General features: G+C 35.9%; 1 protein-coding gene across 4 annotated transcripts in view; it reads right to left on the reverse strand.

Annotated features, from left to right (window-relative positions):
• Nucleotides 1-1,930: 1,930 nt before the first annotated feature.
• CAMSAP2 (calmodulin regulated spectrin associated protein family member 2) overlaps nt 1,931-23,323 on the reverse strand; it is a 113,308-nt gene continuing 91,915 nt past the window's right edge. For 2 of the 4 annotated variants that reach the window (XM_003938251.4, XM_010348844.3), the window contains 11 exons: nt 19,718-19,811; nt 17,672-17,759; nt 15,297-15,331; nt 14,905-14,974; nt 12,388-14,587; nt 10,235-10,371; nt 9,426-9,646; nt 7,735-7,807; nt 6,510-6,625; nt 5,218-5,336; nt 1,931-4,899 (listed from right to left, as the gene is read on the reverse strand). In XM_003938251.4, coding sequence (XP_003938300.2) covers nt 4,594-4,899; nt 5,218-5,336; nt 6,510-6,625; nt 7,735-7,807; nt 9,426-9,646; nt 10,235-10,371; nt 12,388-14,587; nt 14,905-14,974; nt 15,297-15,331; nt 17,672-17,759; nt 19,718-19,811 — 3,459 coding nt within the window. In that variant the 3' untranslated portion in view covers nt 1,931-4,593. Of the gene's footprint in view, nt 4,900-5,217; nt 5,337-6,509; nt 6,626-7,734; nt 7,808-9,425; nt 9,647-10,234; nt 10,372-12,387; nt 14,588-14,904; nt 14,975-15,296; nt 15,380-17,671; nt 17,760-19,717; nt 19,812-23,323 lie in introns of all 4 variants that reach the window. The other 2 variants (XM_003938250.4, XM_003938249.4) reach the window with 1 other exon arrangement.

Below are 23,323 nucleotides of genomic sequence, written 5' to 3' on the forward strand. Positions count from 1 at the left end.
GTATGAATAACAGGGTTGGCCAGAAATCACGGCAGCTAAACAAAACTGTGAAGTAGAGGTGCCACCGACGACACATGCCAATATGTCCCCTCCCCTGTGTCCTTTATTCCTGGATGCCTCTAACACCTACCGAAGGCTGAATCACAGATTCAACCACCGGAAACAACAGTCTGGGGTTAAGAATCAAATGCATTAGTAGCCTAAGGTGCCACAGTGGCTTTGCTGAATGTGTTAAAAAAAAAAAAAAAAACAAAAAAAAAACCTTAGTGGGTCTTAAAACTTTTTTTTTTTACTTTGCTTTTCACCTCTTCAATGGAAGGTAATAATTGCCCCTATTTTCCGGACATATAAAAGCTACTGAGGATGGAGATCACCTCAGTTATGAATACTACACTGATTTAAACACATGTACAAAGCTAATCTTTGTTGTCTAAGCATGTGGCCTTGAGTTGCTAGAAGACTATATGCCCACAGGGGCAAAAAGGAGGTGACTGAAACTCGATTCTGTATCCCCTTATTTAAAGAGCAACTCTGACATGCCAGTCTGTGTACTTCCCCCACTCCCATCACATTAGGCAAAATCATTAATATCTCATTTGTTTCTTTTAAGAAGATACCTATTTCTTAAGCATCTACGTACTTCTGAGGGATGACAGAATTTCACACTCTTTTATAGATGTGTTTTTCCAATAGCCAATCCCTAGGTCATACATTACAGCTACATTTCCTTTGCTAAATTTTTATTCTTTATCTTCTTTCTGTGTAGACAAATTATGAAATAAAGGCATCTGTTCCTATTCACTACAGAATATTTTCCACTGCCCTAGTTAAGAGGTATCAATTTCAGTCATAAGGCAACTCATTCTTATTGAGTGGGGGCTCTAGGGTTTGTATACACTTTTCTTTTCTTTTTCTTTCTTTCTTTTTTTTTTTTTTGAGACAGAGTCTCGCTCTGTCACCCAGGCTGGAGTGCAGATGTGCAATCTTGGCTCACTGCAACCTCTGCCTTCCAGGTTTAAGCAATTCTGCTTCAGCTTCCCAAGTAGCTGGGATTACAGGGGTCCGCCACCATGTCTGGCTAATTTTTTGTATTTTCTTGGTAGAGATGGGGTTTTACCACGTTGGCCAGGCTGGTCTCAAAACTCCTGACTTCAGGTGATCAACATGCATCGGCCTCTCGAAGTGCTGGGATTATAGGCGTGAACCACCGTACATGGCCTTGTGTACAGTTTTCTAATGTTGCCTGGGTCTTAGCGTTAAATATTTTTATTTTTGAAAATTAAAGTACTAGAAAATATTGTGGAAGTATAGCTGTGTTCTGAAGTTACAAAACCTACCAAAAAGGTCCCAAGGTAGAGAACGACAAATGTCTACTAACCAGGTATTGCTTCAGGTATAAAATTATGCATGAAGATTATTATTTATAGTTTTATCAGGTATCTTTTTTCTTAAAAAACCCTTTTTTTTGTGTTCTGAATAAGTAGAATCGGCAAAATCAAAGTGAAACATACAAAATAATGGTCGAGAACTAGCTTCTCTTGGCTACTCTAGATCGGTGAGTTCACTGGCCATTCAATTTCAAAGACATAGAGCATTAATTCTGGTACAACTTAACTATTGATTCATCAAAAGATAGTAAATTAATATAAGCAAGATTAAGTAAGATAGGCACATTTATAAATCATACTATGTAGATTGTCTGAGCTAACCATAGAAAGTTAGACTTCTTAACATTGCCTTAAGTTAGTATTTTTAAAAGTCTAATTATTTCAAGTTACCTCTTATGAATATTCAAGTGATTAAATTTAAACATAGGTTAGGGGACAGGAAAACGACATAATAAGTTCTCCCAAGTTCAAATAATTTTACCAGAAACTACATTTTATTCAAGAAACAGAAAAGGAGTCATATTCAAGAAACAGAAAAGGAGTCATTTGGTGCCATGCTTTTATTCAAATGAAAGGGGAAAAACTACACTGTACCAGGAAATAGCAAATATGACAGTATTTTACAGCACAGCATCTTAAAAAACAAAAAACCTGTAAGCAATGCTCTAGAGTGGACAGGTAAGCACACCATACACTGTACATTGCTCAACAGTGTCCATGAACTCGTAATTAAATAGCTAAATTTGGCTTTAAACAGCCAAATAAAACTGTAACAGTCATTCTAATACAAAATTGAAAAACCAAGAACTAAAAGCTTTCCAAAGCTGTGTCAAATCGCAGAATTTGACAGGCCGCACTGATAACCATGACATATGTTTGGCAAATTTAATGGAATAGTTATCATAATAGTTTGACCTCTGATGATGAAAGCACCAGTGTGTTTCAGTAAGGTTGACGAAAATCCTCAGACTTTATGAAATGGCATATTTTTCAACTGTATAATTTTAAAAACATAATTAAAAAAAAAAAGCTGCACCATAATAAAAAAATCTGCAGACTTAAAGAAATATATCCGTATTCCTTCTGCATTACTAAAGTAAAATCTTATACTGAGAGCAATGAACTCTGTGGCAATATTCACATTCTACCTTTAGACCTCATAGACATTCAATTCAACTGTTGGACACACACAGATTAAAAATAAATGGTGGTCCTGTTTAGTTTTAAATAGTTTCTCCATTGTCTTGCATCTGATTTTTCTTCATTTAATAGCCAAGTAAGATCACAAAGATTGCTTTGATGAGGGAAATTTAGTTAACTGAAATGAACAAATTTAGTAATGTAAAACGCTTATGAATTATCCTTTTGACTGCTATTCACATTTTGATTATATTTATACTTTTTAAAACTGGTTTTAATCTAAACATGTATTTGACAATCATTTCCTTCTAATTGTGATAAAAATTGTTGTCTAAAAGGTAAAATGTGCAATTCCCCATTTTTAATACCCATACTATATACACAATATGTATACACTTAAAATATAAGAGTTACATATCCTGGTCTCTTACATGCAAACAGTAGATCACAAATAGTTTTGAGCTACACATGTATCTTGCACAGGTATTGGAAAAAAATCTGTGAATTTTTTTTTACAGTTTTAACAAATATACATAAATATAAGAACATAAATTACAGTAAAATATTGACAGCATTTGAGAAAATGTTGATAACCCAGATGCACTGATGCCTACAGGCCTTATAATAATAGAAAAGTACAGCTCAGGGACATCTCATTCCTATTCTTTTTTTTTTTTTTTAAATAAGTAAATACATCATATGAGACATTAGTTCTCTCTCTAAACAACTCAATTAGAGAAATGTATATATTTTTATCTCTACTTCCCATGAAAGAAAACAAACTACGCATCTCATTTATGATACAATACTGTCTTCCCCCCTAGTTTACACAGTTGTCACAACACTGAAACATAACAGGGTCACATAATCATTCAAGTCTTTTCCTGAGAATGAAGTTTTTCCCCAACTAACCCTCTGGTATACATTGCTAAAGAACAAAGATCACGTAGAGGAGATTTCAAGTGTATACTTAATCTAAGCCATCCACTTGAAAAAAATTAAAACGAAGAAGAAAAACCCAATATAAGTAAAATAAAGTGAAGTTATTTTAAAATTAAAATGTAGCCCTTTGTACATGTTTAAAAATTCTAAATATAATTTTTATATGAGTTATAAATATAATGTAAAGACTTCTTGAGAACTTGTTTCAGGAAGTCTTAGATCTTCAGACGGAAAGACTACTCTCAAAGTGTCATTCACTTCTGCCAACTTATAAAGTGACTTACTTTAAAGAAATAGAAAGCTTTTTTGTTAAAAGAACAATCTAAATTATTCTGAATTGGCCAGAAGTGATGTCAAAACAGCACTGATTTAATCAGCAACTTCTTGTAACATATTCTTGGTTAAGCTCATGTGGTTTAAAGCGAACCTACTAGCAGCTCTTTACAATACTTCCTCTTATTTAATAGAGAATGTTAATACTTTAGTGAATAATAAATACAGAGTCGTAAATATTTAGCAGAATAATTTTTGCAAATGCTGTAACACCATTAAAATACGAGGGTTATTGTAAAACTAAACACTAGTGTTTCTCTTAACATCATAAGAAAGGTGCGAGTTACTTCTGAAGGTGTATTTCCTACTTTCATGATCTCTGCATGAAACAAAATACAAAGGTATCTTAGAATAAACCCCCAGGAGAGAAAAATAGCAAAATAAACCATCTGAAGACAGGAATATACAATAAAAAGTTAAAAAAAAAAAAAAGCAACAAATAAAACACATAATTTGTCATCTTAACCGTATTTCAAAGATAAATCCAACTAATATCCATGAAAATTCAGTGCTTCAATGTATCTAATATCAAGCAGGTGAACCTGATAACACATACAATCTCCATTTGTGAATTAAAACACTTCCTTCATCACTTGGACTTCTCACCTTAGTGAGAATCTTCTGCACTCCAAAACACTGTGGTTTACATTCCAGTTGTTCATGACAACAGAGCTTAGTGTCCAGTTTTAATTAATGAAAGTCTTGTTGGCAATTAGAAAGGTTTTCTATAGGCAGGAAAGATGAAGTGCAAACTTACCATGAATGTTCTGAAGCAAATATTTCCCAACTTCTATGCCTTAGAGGGTAAAAGTTTTTTGGGTGTTACTGGTCTTTTGGTCTGCCATAAATGGCTATGAATGGTAATTGCATCAACACTGGCAGATAAAGTTTTAGCGGGTATGTGGCTAAACTGTTTCCTGTCAGAATTATATTTGTAAAGTCCTTCAATCATTTTTTTAGTGATAGATTTAGGGCCTATCCCAGTCAGTTTACTGATTTCTTCAGTTTCTGGGCAGTAAGTATACAAAGATCTGAACTGGCATCCTGAATCCCGGAACAAGATTAAGAAGTTGTTGGCATCTGACTTCTCCATTTCCTTTAAAATAAAAAATATAACACACAATAAAAACCTTTTATTTTGCTGAATAAAGTTTATAGAATTATGGTACATTTCTTAGTCACATTTTATAACATTATTGCAATGACAAATTTTAAAGCTTATTGCTAGTCTTTAATTAAATCTCCAAGCTTCCAGAACCCAATGTGAAAGTGAACTAAATCTAATAATTAAAATATCTAGCTACAGATCTTTTTGCCTGCTGTTAAAATTCTAGGCCCATCAGAGTACATTCTCTTGAATGGACAAAAGACTCCTACAGTTTGCCAAATTTAATTTTCATGCAAGCATGCTTACCTCCAGTATTTTTTTCTTCTGACCTTCATTTACTTTTCCAGCCAAACAGCAATGAGCTAAAGCATTTTGTATTATGTGCTTATTGGATTTTGCACTGGGTTCTTTGTAGAGCTTTGGTCCTATGGTAAGGATTTAACAATAATAAAAATAACATTCCTAAGTCAGAAATACTATTTTAAAATGATGTAACTGTTCCTACACTGCAGAAATACTATAATAGAGGAATGAATTCTGTGCTAAAGGCCTCTTACTGACTGCAATCCAACCAAAACATTGTTTTATCCACCCAGAGATACACCTGGAGAATGTTCCTATGGCCTTTTGGAGTACCCTGTAAGAGCAGTACTAAAAATAAAATATTGCTATCACTGTCACACTGCCTATTTAATCTTCTTTCTTAAATCTATAAGGTTAGTGGTTAGCTTGGAGTAGAATGGGCCCATGAGTAACTTAAAGCCTTTTCAAAAGGCAAGAAAAACCTTTCTTTTTCAAATTGTTCAACTGAACTAACATAGAGAAGCAGAGAGAGTAACACGGAAATATGGTCAAATCCCAGGCCTTAAAGACTGTCAGACTGGCTGCAGGAGGTTGCATTAAAAGCCACAGAGTGAGTCTCTAGCAAATTCTATCCTCTTTAGGCCTTTATAGGGTAACCACTTCCACTCTATCATGGATAGATGGAAGCAATCTCCTTTCTCCTCTGCTCTTCCCCATACATGTTCTCCCAGGCCTTCCTATCTTCTCTCTCAACATGCTGCTGACATTTTTTCTGATTTCTCTCCTGCTTCATTTATTCAGAAGTGTCCTTAACCCACATTCTGTTCTTCATTGCTTTTATTTCCATCATGCTTACCTAGACGCTGGAAGAGGACTTGGGGGGTATGTGAGGCTGGATACCTTCCTAGATTCAATGCCTTCTTATCTTCTAGAGCCTCTTAATACTTGCTAAAGGTACACAATTCTGGATACCTGAAATCCCAGTATTAGGGAAAGGACTTTGTGGATTCTAGCCTTTACTCAGTACTGAGGAACTATGTAGAAATTCTCTAAAACTTCTTCAGACCCAACCTCCACAGAAATGGCTAACAGTGGTTAGAGGGATGAGATATAAGTGGCATCACTAATTTTGTTCAGAAATTTACTGAACTACCCGAAAGTGAACACCTGTGTTCACTGTTTATTAGCTGCTTGTGTTTAAGACCCAAAGGTGAGCCAATACAATTTTCTTTAGCACAGCCTCCATTTATGAGTGTTAAATTCAAACGTTTCTCTAAAAATGTAGAAACACTAACCTGTATATTCTGTTCCAGAAGCCACTGAAGAAGTTGTTGATGCATTTTCCCAGTCTTTTTCTCCATTTCGACTGCCACAGCGACTTGGAGATAAGAAGCCTTCTACAGACTCTGATCTAATTAGAAGATAAAATATATTTTATGTCTCAAACAGAGAAAAACTGGGGGCCAGAGGGTATACGTGAAAGCACCAACCAAAATTCAGCCCAACGTAACATGATGAGGCCAGGCATGGTGGCTCACGCCTGTAATCCTAGCACTCTGGGAGGGCGAGGGGGAGGGATCACGAGGTCAGGAGTTCAAGACCAGCCTGGCCAATATGGTGAAATCCCATTTCTACTAAAAATACAAAAGTTAGCTGGGTGTGGTGGCACACACCTATAGTCCCAGCTACTCAGGAGGCTGACAGAAGAATTGCTTGAACCCAGGAGGTGGAGGTTGCAGTGAGCCAAAATCGCGCCACTGCACTCCAGCCTGGGTGACAGAGCAAAACTCCATCTCAAAAAAAAAAAAAAAAAAAAAAAAGATTTCTGTTTGTTTGTCTTATTCACAGCTACACATCCAAGTTCCTAGAACATAGTATGCATTCTATAAATATCTGTTGAAAGAATGAATGTTTTTCAATGTGAAAATTAGCAAATAACGCAAAAGGATGGTAATACAAAGATAAGAACTCTAAGATGATGACTGTCACTAGAAATGTTGTTTTCTGATACAGGTATTACAGTATAAGGTAATGAAATACCAACTTTTAGCTTCTCATCTATATCCGAGAGAAAGAAAATACAAAAGAGATCTTTCCTAAGTCACAGGCAACCCACTTTGGAATTACTCTGATGGGGAAAACCTCCTTGTATTAGTGGGAAATACATTAGAGAAGGTGGTACTCTCATTCTACTGACTGTGATTTAATCATAATCATATTAGGAATTACTGATGTATAATTACCGTTAATGTTTCATAGCTTATAAAAAGTATATTATCAATGTCAACAATTCTATATTCTAAAAGATAAAAAGCATTGCAAGATGAATAGACTTCTTTATATAATTTCTTTTAACAAAAACTCAAATAGTCCTAAGTTGGCAAAGCTTAGAAAAATTTGTGATTATAATTTGGTCATTATAAAATATAAACTAAAAACACTAAAGAGTTTTTACTTAAGAGTTTGTGTAATTACAGGTACTATATTCTCTATAAAAATATTCATCTGTTACGGATTTACCTTGGTGTCCTCTTGCCTGAATGCACGCTCTCGTTATCACCTGTGTTCAGCGATGCCAAAGAAAGGCTAGAGACTGAAAAAACACGATAAATTCATGATCCTGAATAAAAACAAAATTAGAAATTTAAAAGGAGCAACTAGCAAAGAGTCTGTTCATTAGATAACACCAGCATATAAAAATTGAGCTTCTGTAGTTTCTTTTTCTTTTCTCTGTGCTTTTAATTTAAACACATAATATGCTTGCATGCATATATATATACTTTTTTTTTAAATTAGCAAGAAACCTACTTTTAGAAAACAATGATAAAACTAACTTTCATTCAAAAAGGAAAATGTTAATGTGAGACATGATACTGTGATCCCAAAGAAAAAAATAAAAACATTTCAAAATATCTAAATCCTAGGTAGAAAATTACATCAATTAGTTTACAGGCTTGAAAAGATAGAGTTCTCTTCACACAGTCAACGTTATATTATTTATGGTTTTAATGAAGATTTTTTTGTGTATTTTTAAAAATTTATCCCCAAGAATTTTTTTTTTTTTTTTTTTTTTTGAGATGGAGTTTCGCTCTTGTTACCCAGGCTGGAGTGCAATGGCGTGATCTCGGCTCACCGCAACCTCCGCCTCCTGGGCTCAGGCAATTCTCCTGCCTCAGCCTCCTGAGTAGCTGAGATTACAGGCACGCGCCACCATGCCCAGCTAATTTTTAGTATTTTTAGTAGAGACGGGGTTTCACCATGTTGACCAGAATGGTCTCGATCTCTTGACCTCGTGATCCACCTGCCTCGGCCTCCCAAAGTGCTGGGATTACAGGCTTGAGCCACCGCACCCGGCCTCCCCCAAGATTTTTTAAAAATAAGAGTATGGTCGGGCGCAGTGACTCACGCCTGTAATCCCCACTTTGGAAGACCATGGCTGGCAGATTGCTTGAGCCCAAGCGATCGAGACCAGCCTGGACAACATGGCAAAACCCCATCTCTACAAAAAAATACAAATAAATTAGCTGGGTGTGGTGGCACTCACCTGTAGTCCCAGTTACCCAGGAGGCTGAGGTGGGAGGATCACCTGAACCCAGAGAGGTGAAGGCTGCAGTGAGCCATGATCACACCCCTGCACGCTAGCCTGGGCGACAGAGTGAGACCCCATTTCAAAAAATAATAATTAATAATGAGTATGCATATTGACTTTTAAAAAACATATACTCTCTGGAAAGAGCCAAGGGAATAAAATAAAAACAAAAACAAAAAACATATATTCTCTCAACTCCAGATATTGTAAGTTTGGATTTTCAACCATTTATGTGTTGAAGGAGGGACTTGTGAACTCTTGATCTTATATTCCTTACTGTACCAACATGTTTCTTGTACATTTCATGCATACAACATTTCTTTAAATTTGTAAGTATGTAAAAGGTAGTTAATAGTTCAGGGAGATTAATAGTTCAGGCCAGAGTTCCCTAACAGATTAAATTTGATTTTTAGCATTCACATTTGTTCTACTGAATATATGCATGCATACATAACACATTTATCAAAAACTTCATTTGCTCATTTTGGTTTTCCAAAAAGAAGCATGCATAATCTCAAACTGTGTATCCAATTTTGCATACCAAAGCACAACCAAGTTAGTATGACAAACCAACCAAGCTGGTGTTTTTTATGAACAGACTCTTCATAATAAGCTATGTTACCTGGAGGACCCTTTATTGGTGTTTTGGGGGATTCAATATGATCTCTGTGAATAGATTTTGGTCGCTGTTTTTTCTGTTTTACTGCTTGAGGACGGGGTTTAATTACTGTATCCATATCTTCCATTAGTTTCAGTTGTTTCCGCCTCATATATTCTTGCCTAATAAATTCTCTGCGTGCTCTCTCATCTTCTTTCTTCTGACGTTCTTCCTCAGTTTTACGCCTAAGAAATCAAGTGGTTACAGTTCTTATTCTGCACACCAAAGACAAATCACACAGGAGGGATTTATGCATTTGATGTGAGAAGGGAGAATTCCATTTCATCACCTTGGGGAATAAATGATTCATTCAAAAGGTACTTGATGATTCTGCCGAGACATGGGATTAAGCATAAATAAATAAATGAAGGCGGGAAGAAAGAGCCCAAGAAATTAAGAAAAAAATGAAAAGGTATTTGAGATAATTTAGGGTGTGTGTGTGTGTGTGTGTGTGTGTGTGTGTGTGTGTGTGTATCCCCCAGTAAACTCATTTAAATGTTTTTAAAACATTTAATTATTTATAATGTTTCTAGAGAACTTTACCATGAGATGCCTTAAATGTAAGATAAAAATATGAAATCAGACAATACTTTGGGAAAAAGCACCAAAAAGTAGCATTGATCAAGCTGTCTATACTACAAACTTCTCTGAAAAAAATCTGTTAATAAAAATTAATGAGAAACTACTGTTTTGAGTACTTACCAAATTTTCCTAAATATGCCCATGTATCATTAAAAGTTCAGATCTAGCACTGGCCCATCAATTTCCTTTACCTTGTTTCCTCTTTCTTATGCTCCATTTCTGCTTCCAGCTGTTGTTTCCGGAGCTGAGTTTCTTTTTCCCTTCTTAATCTTTTCTCCAACAAAGCTGCCCGTTTCATTGCCATATCATTTTCTGCTTTTTGATCATCCTAAGAACGAATTTTATTGAAAATGAAACATAAAAAGAAAAAAAAGAAAAAGATGAAACACTTTAGGTACCAATATTCTCATTTTCAACTGCTATGGTCACGTTTTATGATTAGTCTTATAACTGGAAGTTTGAACTCTCTCTTACAACCCTTCTGAATGTGGCCGTAGTTCAGAAATTATGAAGGAAGAACCGAACTACAGTAGTAACAGTTCCATCAAGTAAAAGAGGACACGCAAACTTACTTAATTTTACGCTGTCAAAACCTATGAGGTTTGCAAAGAACCATAAAAACAAAAAACACAAAAAATTTTTTTAACCCCAACTTAATAACTTTACAGTAGGGAGCTCCTGCACTAAGTTTTAAAATTGCATTTAAATTATATTTAAAATATAAACTCATTAAAAAGATCTCAAGTAAAAACATATGAAAATTGGCCATCCAATGTTATATCACATAAATGAAACTACAGCTGAATGATTTTAAGTTGAGGTACTGTGAGTTTGCTTGATAGGTTCTGAACTATACTGAAATCTTTCTCCACTGAAGAAAAGATGGGTGTAATTATACTCTCTTCTACAGTGCTTTTAATTGGAGAGCTAGTTCATTATCTATAGGCCTCCTGGGCCTGCCCTAGTTTCTACTTGAATCTTTAGGGACAGCCCAGTTCTCAGGGGGCTTCCAAAATGCTTCAGAATTTAGGAAAGTAACAAGCTGCCATAGAAGTGATTCACTGTCTTGATGTCTCCTTGTCAACTGTTCTTGCCAATGTTTAATTCAATAAACATTTCTTTGGTGTCTAATCTATTCACAACATAGTGTCAAATATTACAGATATTAAAATATATGGTATCTCAGGTCAAGGATCTAAAAATCACAAGGGGAGGAGGTACAAACAGCAAGCTTTGTATAGAAACCCAGAGACAGATTTAAGAGATTTCAGAGAGAGAAAGTCACAAGATACCATTCAAGCAATTAGTTCAAACCTTCATATATGTCTTCATCTATCAAATTACTTATGTTGTAGTTTGCCAGACACTTTACTATACTATGGGGATAAAAAGATGCAGCATATCTAGGAGGTCATGGTCTAAGAGACAAAGCAAATCATATGAAATAGTTGAAAACTCCAGGACACAGGTATGAGTATATCAAGGATACAACAGATATACAAATGAGGAAACATCTGACCTCAACTGAAAGAATTATAAGGCTTTAGATGAAGCTTGAAGTTAATCTTAAAGAACAGTACAAAATAAAGTTATTTATTTTGTACTGGGGAAGAAGCTAGACAAAAAGATTTAGGTTAATCTGTGAAAGTCCCTGAATGTTATGCTGAAGGGTTTGAACTCTTTTCAATAGGAAAGATTTTTGACTAGAAAGAGACTCAGTTGGAGCTATGCTTTTGGAACAATCATCTCTAACAGTATGAAGAATGGAATGGCATGATCAGAGACAGACAACCCAGTCAAGAAGCAGTAACCACAGTTCAATAGATGAATAATGGGGTGGTGAAGATATGGAAATGAATGGAATAGAAATGAAGGAACAGAGGTATTGCCTGTTTTATACTAATCATTTTCTTCCGCTCTGTTTTCCTTTCTCTGCAAGGAACAGAGTCTCTAGACAGTAAATTTTAATATCTATTAGTGTTTAGAGTAGCATTCTGTTAAAAAAAAATGGTAGTGTTACATGATTAAGAGATAAAATGGGATCACTCTCTGAAGAGATCTGAGTAGCTCAATTTTTAAAAGGCTTTTGTGAAAGTAAGAAAGAGCTGTAGAGGAGTAAAACCAAGGAATATATCTAAACATGTGATAAAAGGATTTATTAGAGCTTTGAGTCCATACTGGAAACCACGGTGTGCTCGAATGTTACTACAGTCCACGGGGATGGACTTGTATCAAAAGGGACTGCTGTTGAAAGAAGTAAGCATGTCAACCAAAAAAAAAAAAATCCAATATGACCACACTCATCTAATGAAGATGCCCAAAACTATGCAGATTAATACTACACCTTAAAAAAGAATCCACAGCATACTTTCTGGTCATCATCAAATTGTTCTTTATCACTTTCTCCATCATATTTTTCAACAGGTACATCAGCCTTTTCAGGGGGTTTCAAATCTGAGAGGGAAACTTCAATCAGATTAACATTTTTTGGAGCGGTGGGTGGGAAAACGGGTTTAGGAGGGGGTTCTGTTGGTTGATTCAATTGGTCCTCATTTGGTGTCAGACATACAGTCTCTGTGACAGGCAGTGATAGGACTTCAGAGACTGTTGACTCAAAAGGTTTGATCTCCTTTTCTAGATTATGTCCTCGCTGTTCCAAAGTCCCTTTGGATTCCAATTCCTCCTTTTTAACTTCCTCTTTAGGTTTGGATTCTTTTAACTGAGGTTCTCCATCATCCCCAAAACATACGAATGACCTAGTCTGAATAGGAACTTGACTTGGTGAAAACCTCCTTAACCGAGGAAGGCTATCCACGGACCGAGGGGGTGTCAAGGTTCGATTCAAAGGTGTTATTTTTAATTCATTTGGCCTAGGAGTCCTTTGATTTTTAACAGAAAAAGACGCGCTCTTCCTGTTAGAAGACTGTGGAGATGGGTGAGTAGGACGAGGGGAGTCTGAGGAGAACGGTGAAATGGCTGATGACAGGCCTGCCTGCTTCGAAGGCTTAAAATCTCGAATCTGTTTCTGTGGAGAGGGTTGTGGAGGTGAAATCACCCAAGATTGTTGCTCTCTCATCTGCATTAACATCTCCTGCTGAAGTGACAAGCGTTGCATTTCTTGTTGTAGAAAATGCAGGGATGAATTTAACTTTTCAATGGATTTTGTGTATTCTAAAATCTCTCCTTCATTTAAAGTTTCTTCTGAGGGGCTTGCCAGGTTCCACTGCTTCTCAGGATCAGTGGGTGTAGTTGGAGACTTCAGCCATTTAGCTTGAGGACTCTCCATGCTTTCTTTTATATCTGCCAGTGACTTGCTCCTTTGTCCATCAGTTTTCTGTGATTCCTTTTCTTTTGCCCGATCAGTATATACTTTCTCATCTTCTGCACCCGCTGCTTCCTCTCGCAGAGGGGAAATCCCGTCCCCTTTCTTTTTCACTACAGTAAGGAATGCTGTCCTTCCCATTTTCTGCCTCTGTTTGGTAAAAGCAGCTTCCATTTTCTTTTTCTGGGCTTCTATAGCACGTCTCTTTTCTTCTAGCTTCATCCTAAGATGCACCATCTCAGAAGCCAACAGCTGGGTAGTGTCCCGTCCCTGTGGAAGCCCTGTTTCTTCTGGAATTTGTGCCCAAGCAACGACATGAGGAATATTAAGTTCAGAGCCCTCTGGTGTAGTTTTCTGAGAACTGCTTCCACTACTTTTTCCATCGGTATGATTCAGTTTCCTGAATTTCTGTTCAGCAAAGCTGGTCATTTTAACTCCGGAACTAGAAGAAGCGCTGCTGCCTGGCTGAGACTTGGTACTTACAGTACTTGGACAAGGACTCAAAGCTTCTCTGGTGTTGCCGGTTCGTGTATCATAATCCTGAAGAAATTTAGATGCATCATCCATGTCAGAGTCCAAGCTTACAGTATAATCTCTCAGTGAAGAATCTTCGTCCATAGTTTCAGGTATATCTTCTGAAGGAACATGAATTCCAGTGTCTACTTCAGTATTGTCAGTTACGGGACTCAAGGCACCTTTTGTATCAGTTACATTATCAGGACTAGATTGATTTAGCTTGATATTTGAATTTAGGATACTCATTTCTTGACTATGAAGAAAGAAGCCATTAGCAATTTGGTCTGACTGAGGTGTATGAGGAGATTTTTCAGTATCATGAATTATCTGCAATGCTTCTTCAATGCTTGGTGTCTCAATCTGATTGCCAAACTCATCTAGAAGTATTCGATTTTGTAAAGCTCCATTTGGAAGGTGGTAATGAATAGTCTCATTGGAATTTAGTTCATTTGTGTTACGGGGCATGTAAGATTTGAGGTCACTGTGAGAATCTATATTAAGTTCTTCTTCAATGCTCTCTGCTTCCTCTTCTCCATTTACTGGCTTGAAGGACAAATTTTTCCTAATGTGCTTCGATACACGATTGTTGTTCAGAGTAAGTCCTTCATTACTAATAGAACGAGTGATTCCTTGGTTTGGAGTGGATCTCTGTACACTATCTTCTTTATCAAAAGAAATATCAAATGATACGCCATGTACTGATGATCTAAAAAAAGTTAAAGAGAAAAATCCTTTAAAAATCCTAGAAAAGAAATTATCTTTAGTATCATTTAATAAGAATTATTTGAAATTACATTTCCTTTCTTTCCCCAGTTCCCATAATCATACTGTCTTCAAGGGAAGGGGAGGGCTATCTAGCTAGTTAGCCTCTTTCACCTCTCTATCATCTGCCTGTACTATACAGCCCTTTTTCAAATTTAGTAACTAATTAAAAGTCCTGGCAATTTGATTATCAATAAAAGACAGACACAATTTGCATTTCTTAATAATCTAAATACACTAAAAGTAATTCTCTTTGCTTACCTTTTCTCTTTGGGCCATGTCCCTATGAAGCCATCAACATAAGACATAGATGAAGACCTTCTAATTCCTCCTTCAAATGCAAAAAAGAAAAAGCCATTGAAACCACGTAAAAAAATTAACTTATAGCAACTTAGGAGATTTCACGTATTTGAGGATTAATTAATAGCAATACAAATTAAGTCGGTACATATGGAGAATTAGAGATCATTTTATCAAGAAAAGCAAGCACAGTGAAACCAACCATGCTTTTAGTGTGTTATAATAGCCATTTTTCAGAAGAAACAAAAACAAAAACAAACCCCTGGATATTTGTTTATTTGTATTTACTCTCAATCATTTCCCAGGTAACCTACTTAAGAGGGTATTTTCCTAGGCTTTTTCAAATATATTACCTGAGGCTGAAGAATGAGCTTGGGGACGTGAATACCTAGAAGGCAAATGATGATGAAACTGTGTAAATGTAGCTCCTTCCCCACTGCAATGGAAAATAAATGTAAAATGTTATATTTTAGCTGTTTAATATAAATTTTATGTAGAATATCTGAAGTTAGAAACAACACTATCACCTCTGATTCTATATCCTACATTTTAAAAATATGGAAACATATTGATTAAACCAAGGAATGGCTGTGATTACAGTATGCATTTATATCTATTTTATGCCTTTTAGCCAAACAATTTGAAGTACTTTCATATACATCTCAATGTCCTTGTGGGATATGATGAATTATTTTCATTTTATAAACATAAAAACTGATACAGAAAAACATAAAATGAAACTCACCAATTTGAACTATTTTGGTATTTTGGTCAAATCTAAATCGTTAAAACCTATAGGTATAATAAACCCTAGTCAAAGACCCTGACAGCTTCTCTGTTCATGGACCTATGTCTGTCCAACAGCTGGTGGCCAAGTATGTGGTGCAGCTACTGAAAACATCTTTTGCTTTGCCTGTCTTCTTCCTTTGTTTTTTTCTTTCTATACAATCATTATTTAGGTGCACTAGCATTTGTAGACGTGGCTACATTATAGCCAGGAAGAGTAAAAATACTTCAATTCATTCTCAAAAGTTCTAGTGTTGGAGAACTACAATGGACCACATGGAGACATAGAAATGAGAGGATGACTAGGAACCCAGAATAGCCTAGAATAATGGCTACACAATAATTTTTCAAGAAAAAGAATGTAGACATCCATCTGCATTATAAAAAGAGTTTCTGCTGGGAAAAATAGGAAAAATGAGCCACTGGGATGTCTGAGAGACAGAAAAGAAATGAGTCTTTCAGAGGACATGAATTAAAACATGTTTCAGAAATGTGGGAGATTGTCCATTTAGGTTCCTAGAGTAATTATGGAGTAATCTACTCCTCGAGTGGAAAGCTTTACTTTCCACTTTAAAAGTGAACTTTAAAGATGTAATAGAGTAAGAGTGGTGACCTAGAACACTGAGTGTTTTCTAAATCTTCAAGGAAGGAAATGTCACTATTGACCCACCATGCCACTGCTAAATTTCGTATTTTTATGTTAAGCCAAGAACTAATACAGAAATTACTTTGAATGTTTTACTCATAATTTTTAAAATGTATTTTTAATGTGTCTGAATTTCCATAAACCCACAAAAGATAGTACTTTTAGCTTAAAAAAATCAGATTAGGGAGTCCAGAGTCAATATGAACTGTAGGTTCTAATAAATACAAATAAAAAGCTCTGAAATACATTTTTAAACAAACTAATATCCCTATCACATACTTGGGTGAGAAGTCAGGATTACTCGGGTATTAAATGACAGGACATTTTTACTTTTCTTTCAGTTTAGTTCCTAATGTTATGTACTAAAATATTAAAGATTCAATACTGTAATAAACATTCTATTGTAATGAAGGGTCCCTAGGTTTTCAGGTATACATTGTGAAAAGGTACACACATGTAACTGTGGCACCTTGAGATTTTTGTTGTTTCAGAAAGTTCCAGGAAGCAGTCCAACCCCACATTATAGAACAAAAATGACACAAACTGGGTAGATAAAGAGATGGCTGAGTGGGAGAGGTATTGCTATTACCCACACTAAAACCCCATCCAAGAAGGAGCTTATTCCCCATTTTCTAGACATGCCAGAAACTGACTGATGACTGCACCTTTACTGCCTTTACTCCACCTCTACACACAACGACTCAACTAACCAGCCTACTAACAGCCCTACTTTCTTTCACCTTTGTTTGAGGGGGTACTGCTTTGGGGAATTATTCTGGTGTCGTCCGTACTTGCTGCAAGTAATAAAACCTCTTGTCTTGTTGGACTGCCATCTGCCAAGAGATCAAACCCACGAGTTGTATGGGTAACACTGTGAGCTCTCAATAGCTATCCTAACCAGAAAAAAAAAAGGCAGCAGGAAAAAACCTTCAAAGATTTTAAAAATCAGAAAATATATAAAAATCCTAATAGAATTTCAAGATTTCCCTCTGAGGTCTAAGAGTTACCTATTAGGCAATTCTCAACTATGAACAAGTTATACATCAAAAGTTTGGTTTTAGGTTGGTTATTGCAAATATATTCTCCCATTTTTCAGTGTGGTGCATAAAAACATTCATTTCAATGTATATTTCAATTATATTTCAGTTAAAACAGGCTTTAATAGAGCAAGTTAATTATAACAGTTCAAAATCCAACCGAAAATCTTAAAAACCTTATTTAATGTAATAAAATGTTACTTGGTTTCATTAGTAAATAGAATAGAAATAGTGGAAATAAAGTCATTATTGAGTTTACCTTGAAGGGAAGTCTGAACTACTATCTAAGACATTTCGTTTGGCAGCATTCAAGGCAGGAATTGAAGGCATATCTTTTACAGGTTCAGCTGGAATAAAACATTTTTAAAAAGATCCTCAAATTAGCATATTTCTATTAAAATTCTGAACCATAAATAAATTTATAATAAAATTTAACTTCTATTTCCCTTCCTACATACTGAGAAATCATGGCATAAAGTTTTCTTCTTGGCTGGGCACAGTGGCTCACGCCTGTAATCCCAGCACTTTAGGAGGTCGAGGTGGGCGGATCACGAGGTCAAGAGATGCAGACCATCCTGGCCAACATGGTGAAACCCCATCTCTACTAAAAATACAAAAATCAGCTGGGTGTGGCGGCGTGCACCTATAGTCCCAGCTATTCGGGAAGCTGAGGCAGAAGAATTGCTTGAACCCGGGAGGTGGAGGTTGCAGTGAGCCAAGATCACACCACTGCACTCTAGTCTGGCAACAGAGTGTGACTCTGTTTCAGGAAAACAAAAACAAAAACAAAAAAAACTTAATTAAAAAATTCATCTGATTAAGGATAATTAGGGGAAAAAATCCTAACATAAAATAAATACATATATTTAAAATAAAAATAGGTTTGAATGTTTAATTTTGTGAACGCTTTCATAGAACTTCAAGTACATATGGTCAGCTCTGCTTCTTTATGAAATAGCTGGTATTTTGGTCAATTAAAGAAAAACGGAATTTCTTTAGAAAATAATTAAACTTGCTGATATACTTTCATTTTTATAAGTAACTCTGAGGGAAGACTCAATTTACTTTTTTACTTTGAGATCTGATGCAACAGCTGTTGATATTTTGAATAGTGGGTTACACAGGTAAAATTACAGAAAGCAATGTAGTGAAAACCCTGTTAATATTTTTTTAAATTATGCAAATATTGGTTATGAAAATTACTAAGAATATCTGACTTTATTCAGTGGCCTTAGGGGAGCATCTTAATTTCTTTATAGGCAAGTAAAGAAGTTACATAATGTTATATAATGACTCAATATTCAGAATCTGCCTTAAGAAGCTTAACAATACTAGAATTATTGCTCATGTCACAGATTTTTGCCTGAGATGCAGTGAGCTGCCTGAAGTAAGTTTATTGTACTCACTAGAAATATGCCTCCCCTTTGGCTACACTTTTTTCCCCCTCCTTCCTGATCTCTTTCTCTTTTATTTTTTAGGGGGTTGCAGGATGGGAAGGGTAGAGGTAACCGTAGCAGTTACAAAAACAACAAACTCTGGAGCCAAGGAAAGCTGCTAAGTATTTGGGATATACAATAAGCATGTTTTGTGTTGCGTGGGGCAGCCATTGGTAGCAGAAAAAAATGGTTCCATAAGTTATGCTGGAAGAAAGTTTTTTAGTGGGGCTAAGCTTGTAATTTAAGATCATTTTTTCCCTGTAGAAATAAACTGCTAGCTTTATAATGGGAGCCAAGAGAAAACTGGCCTTGCTATGTGAAATTCTGTTTTACAGAAAATTTAGTCAGTTTTTTTGTTCCTTATATCTAGGGGTCTTTACAATAACCCCCTTATTTCTTACTAGTTTTATTCTTATTATGTATAATCAGTAGTTCATTATATTATAATAGTCACAAAATCCACTAGGCTTAAAAATATATACAAACATTCTTATGGTTTAATGGCAAATTCAAGTTGCAGGTTAAGGCCAAAAAATAATTGGCAGGATTCTGGGTAACACAATGTTAAAAACTAAGACTCTAAAACGAAATAAAAGCTGGGGCAGGGATAAAAGATGCAAGGAAAAGAAATGGGCAGTTAAAGTTAAAAGCTCCACATCATGAGTCCAATTTAAAGCCATTCTCTCAATTTCCTGTTTCTCCTCTTCTAACTTTTTTAAGAGGTTAGGAGAATCTATCAAGGGTAATAGCTGAAATCTAAAATAATAATAATAATAGGCTGCTTTCTAAAATGGTAACCAGGTGAAGTTATGTCAACATTCCACTTTGTTCTGTTCATAGGAACATTTAAAATTAAAGAGATTGATTACCTCCTTGAGGACGAACAACACGAGGCTGTACAAAAGACGGCTTCACCACTTCAAACCACCAGAACAGTTCCGCCATGAACACCAAATAATTACTCTATATAGGAAATTTAAGACAAAGCCTACATTAGGTAAAACTTAACATTAAACAGAATTTTATTGTTTTAAAACATAGGTTTAAATCTCATTCATTCATCACTGGCATATATTCACGTATAGTCTATTAAACATGGGATGGAATATTAACTCTTGTGGGTAAAAACTGTAACAACTAAGGCTGGGCGCGGTGGCTCACGCCTGTAATTCCAGCACTTTGGGAGGCCGAGGCGGGTGGATCACGAGGTCAAGAGATCGAGACCATCCTGGTCAACATGGTGAAACCCCGTCTCTACTAAAAATGCAAAAATTAGCTGGGCATGGTGGCGCACGCCTGTAGTCCCAGCTACTCGGGAGGCTGAAGCAGGAGAATTGCTTGAACCCAGGAGGCAGAGGTTGCAGTGAGCCGAGATCGCGCCATTGCACTCCAGCCTGGGTAACAAGAGCGAAACTCTGTCTCAAAAAAAAAAAAAAAAAAAAAAAAAAAATTATAACAACTTTTCAAAACCTCTTTGCTGATGACTTGTTCTTTCTAAAATGGTGGTCCAATTTATCTAGCAGGCACGAACATCTCTAACTGTGTAGAATGCTCAGATAATACATAAGAACTTTCATTCCAAAATAAATACAAACAACTTAAAAAGTTATTCGATCCGCTGAAGAGGGGTTATCACTTTCAAAAAAAAAAAAAAAAAAAAAAAATCACTGAGTAAGCTCTACTCACATCCCTAGAAATTTCTCCAAAAAGTAATTAGATACATTGTTAAAAAATAGTATATGTATGTGTTCAATAATGCTAAACTCAACAGTAATCCAGGTGCTAAATAACACCAAAACTCTAAATGTTTATAGCTAATATTTAATAATTTTGAAATGTATAAGACATTACTTTTACAATTAATGTATCTACCTATTTTGAAAAGTTATTAATAAGTCAACAATGTTACCTTTTATTATTCTATTTTAAAATGTAAATAATTTTTTAAATGGCTTAAAATTAATGGAAAAGATTAAGGGTCCTCAAAAGCACATTTTTACTACAAGCTTATATTTTTAAATGTGTCTGTCATAAATGCTATAAGCATCAAGAATTATCTCAATTTTAGGCATTTGGTAAACTTTTTAAAACTGTACAAAATCTGTTTTCACAAGTATTTAAACATGTTTTCTAAATTTTGTGTACTTGGCATTTAATAAAACAGCTGCTATCAAATTTGTTAGTATTTAATAAGTGAGGTCTTATTTCATCAGATCATCCTGGATATGGTTACTTTCTAATGTCTTACCTTCTTCCTACTGCTAATTATGAATAATCCTTAAAATCTATATGCTCTCCATTAAAGTGCACGCATTCTCTTGGTTTTGTTTCTCATATTTCAGTTGGTGACTTTCAAATACCATCTCTCATCTGATGGTTCTGGAAGGCTATTGTGTATGCAGAAAGTAAAGAAAAGAGGCTGGGTACAGTGGCTCATGCCTGTAATCCCAGTGCGTGGGGAGGATACGGAGGAAGGACTGCTTGAGGCCTGGAGTCTGAGACCAGCCTGGGCAACATAGCTTGTCTCTATTCAAATTTTAAAAATTAGCCACACATGGTGGCACATGCCTGTTATCCTAGCTGCTTGGGAGGCTGAGGTAGGAATATAGCTTGAGCCTAAGATGTGGCTGATCGTGCCACTGCGGTTCAGCCTGATGACACAGTGAGACCCTGTCTCTAGAAAAATAAAGTGATGAAATGAGAAGAATCAAGAGTGACGACTGTTAGGTTTTTGTCTTGAGCAACTAATAGTGTGATGGAGAGGACTGGGAGAAACAGGTAACGAAAGGAGTCAAGAGTTACTGTTTGAGATGTTCACTGGACACTTACGTGGACCTGTGTCATGTAGGTGGCCGAATGTTAAGAGTCTAGAGTGTGACAGAAGATAATGCACAGTGGTGAAGAGCATTTAGTAGGTTTCTACTTTAACTTCACTGTTTGCTTTTACTGTAAATTCTCAGAATTTTAGAATGTTGATATACGGATACATACTAATTGAAGCAGCTGTTAATATTTGTGACTAAAAAAAGTAATGAGAATGCTAATCCCTAAAAACTATGCAGTGGATCTCATCCCTGCTTGATTCCTCAGAAACTTTACATTAAAAAAAATTATTTCTCATTTCAATAGATGTTTGGGAAACAGGTGGTGTTTGGTTACACAAATAAGTTCTTTAGGTGATTTCTGAGATTCTGCTGCAACTATCACCCGAGCAGTGTACAGCAATGTATAGTCTTTTAACCCTCACCCCGCTCCTGCTGTTTTCCCCGAGTCGCCAAAGTCCATTGTATCATTCTTATGCCTTTGCATCTTTATAAGCTCCCACTTACGAGTAAGAACATAGGATGTTTGGTTTTTCCATTCCTGAGTTACTTTACTTAGAATAACGGTCTCCAATTCCAAACAAATTGCTGTAAATGCCATTACATTCTCAAACTTCCTTTTCTCTCCTAGTTACCCTTCCCCTCTCAATGGAATTTTTCCTATTTGGCTTTTAAACATGCTCAAATCCCTCCCATCAAAATAAATGAAACAAAACCTTCACTCAATAACTATTCTCTAGTTTCTCCCCATGTCCCCATCTTTTTACCTCTTCACACAAACTTCTTTTAGGAGCAGGCCTCTACTGAAAGTCTCCATTTCATCCCTTTTACTCTCTAATCTACTTCACTCTTGGCACTGAGTCACATCATTTCCCAATAACTATTGCTCAAGTCACCAATGATGTACATATGTTGCTAAATCAAACAGATTTCCCATCTTACCTGACCTCTCAGATGCATTTCATATTCCTGATCTCTCCCTTCTTCGGAACACTGCCATGCCTTGTCCATCAGCTACTAAATGAGTCTCAAATGTACTGACTGCACTTACATATGCAGTGGCCTGCTGAGCATTTTCTTTCGGATATCTCAAAAGCCTATGTCCAAAATTGAGATAGTGACCTTTCCTACAAATGTGATCTTATTGCAGTCCTATCTCACTAAATGGCAACACTATCCCAGTGTGCAAACCAGAAACCTGGCAGTCATCCTTGACACCTTCTTCTCTCTCCCTTCCCACGTCCAATTCATCACCAAAGCATGCCGATTTTGCATCTTAAATCTTTCTGGAATCCACCAACTTCTCTCCATCATAACTGCTCTGATTCAAATGTTTTTGCCTTGTTTGGAACACAGTAGCTTTTTCTTTGGCTTGTTAAGAAAACAAACTTTTCAAAATGCAACTCTCTTTCCGTTACTTGTGAGGTAAAGAGAATCTTACTGTGGTTAACTAGAGGCTACTTGGTAGAGTCCCTTTTTGTCTTTCCAGATTCATCTCTTACTACATTCTCCAAAGTTCCTCATCTTACCTACCGGACTATAAGGTCTAAAAAGACAAAGCTTATCCTCATCATTATATCTTCAGTGTTTAAAACAGTGTATGGTACATGATAGATGCTCAATAAATATTTATTTAATGAATGTACACTGAAT

Source organism: Saimiri boliviensis, chromosome 14 (assembly GCF_048565385.1).
Source record: "Saimiri boliviensis isolate mSaiBol1 chromosome 14, mSaiBol1.pri, whole genome shotgun sequence".
NCBI lineage: Eukaryota > Metazoa > Chordata > Mammalia > Primates > Cebidae > Saimiri > Saimiri boliviensis.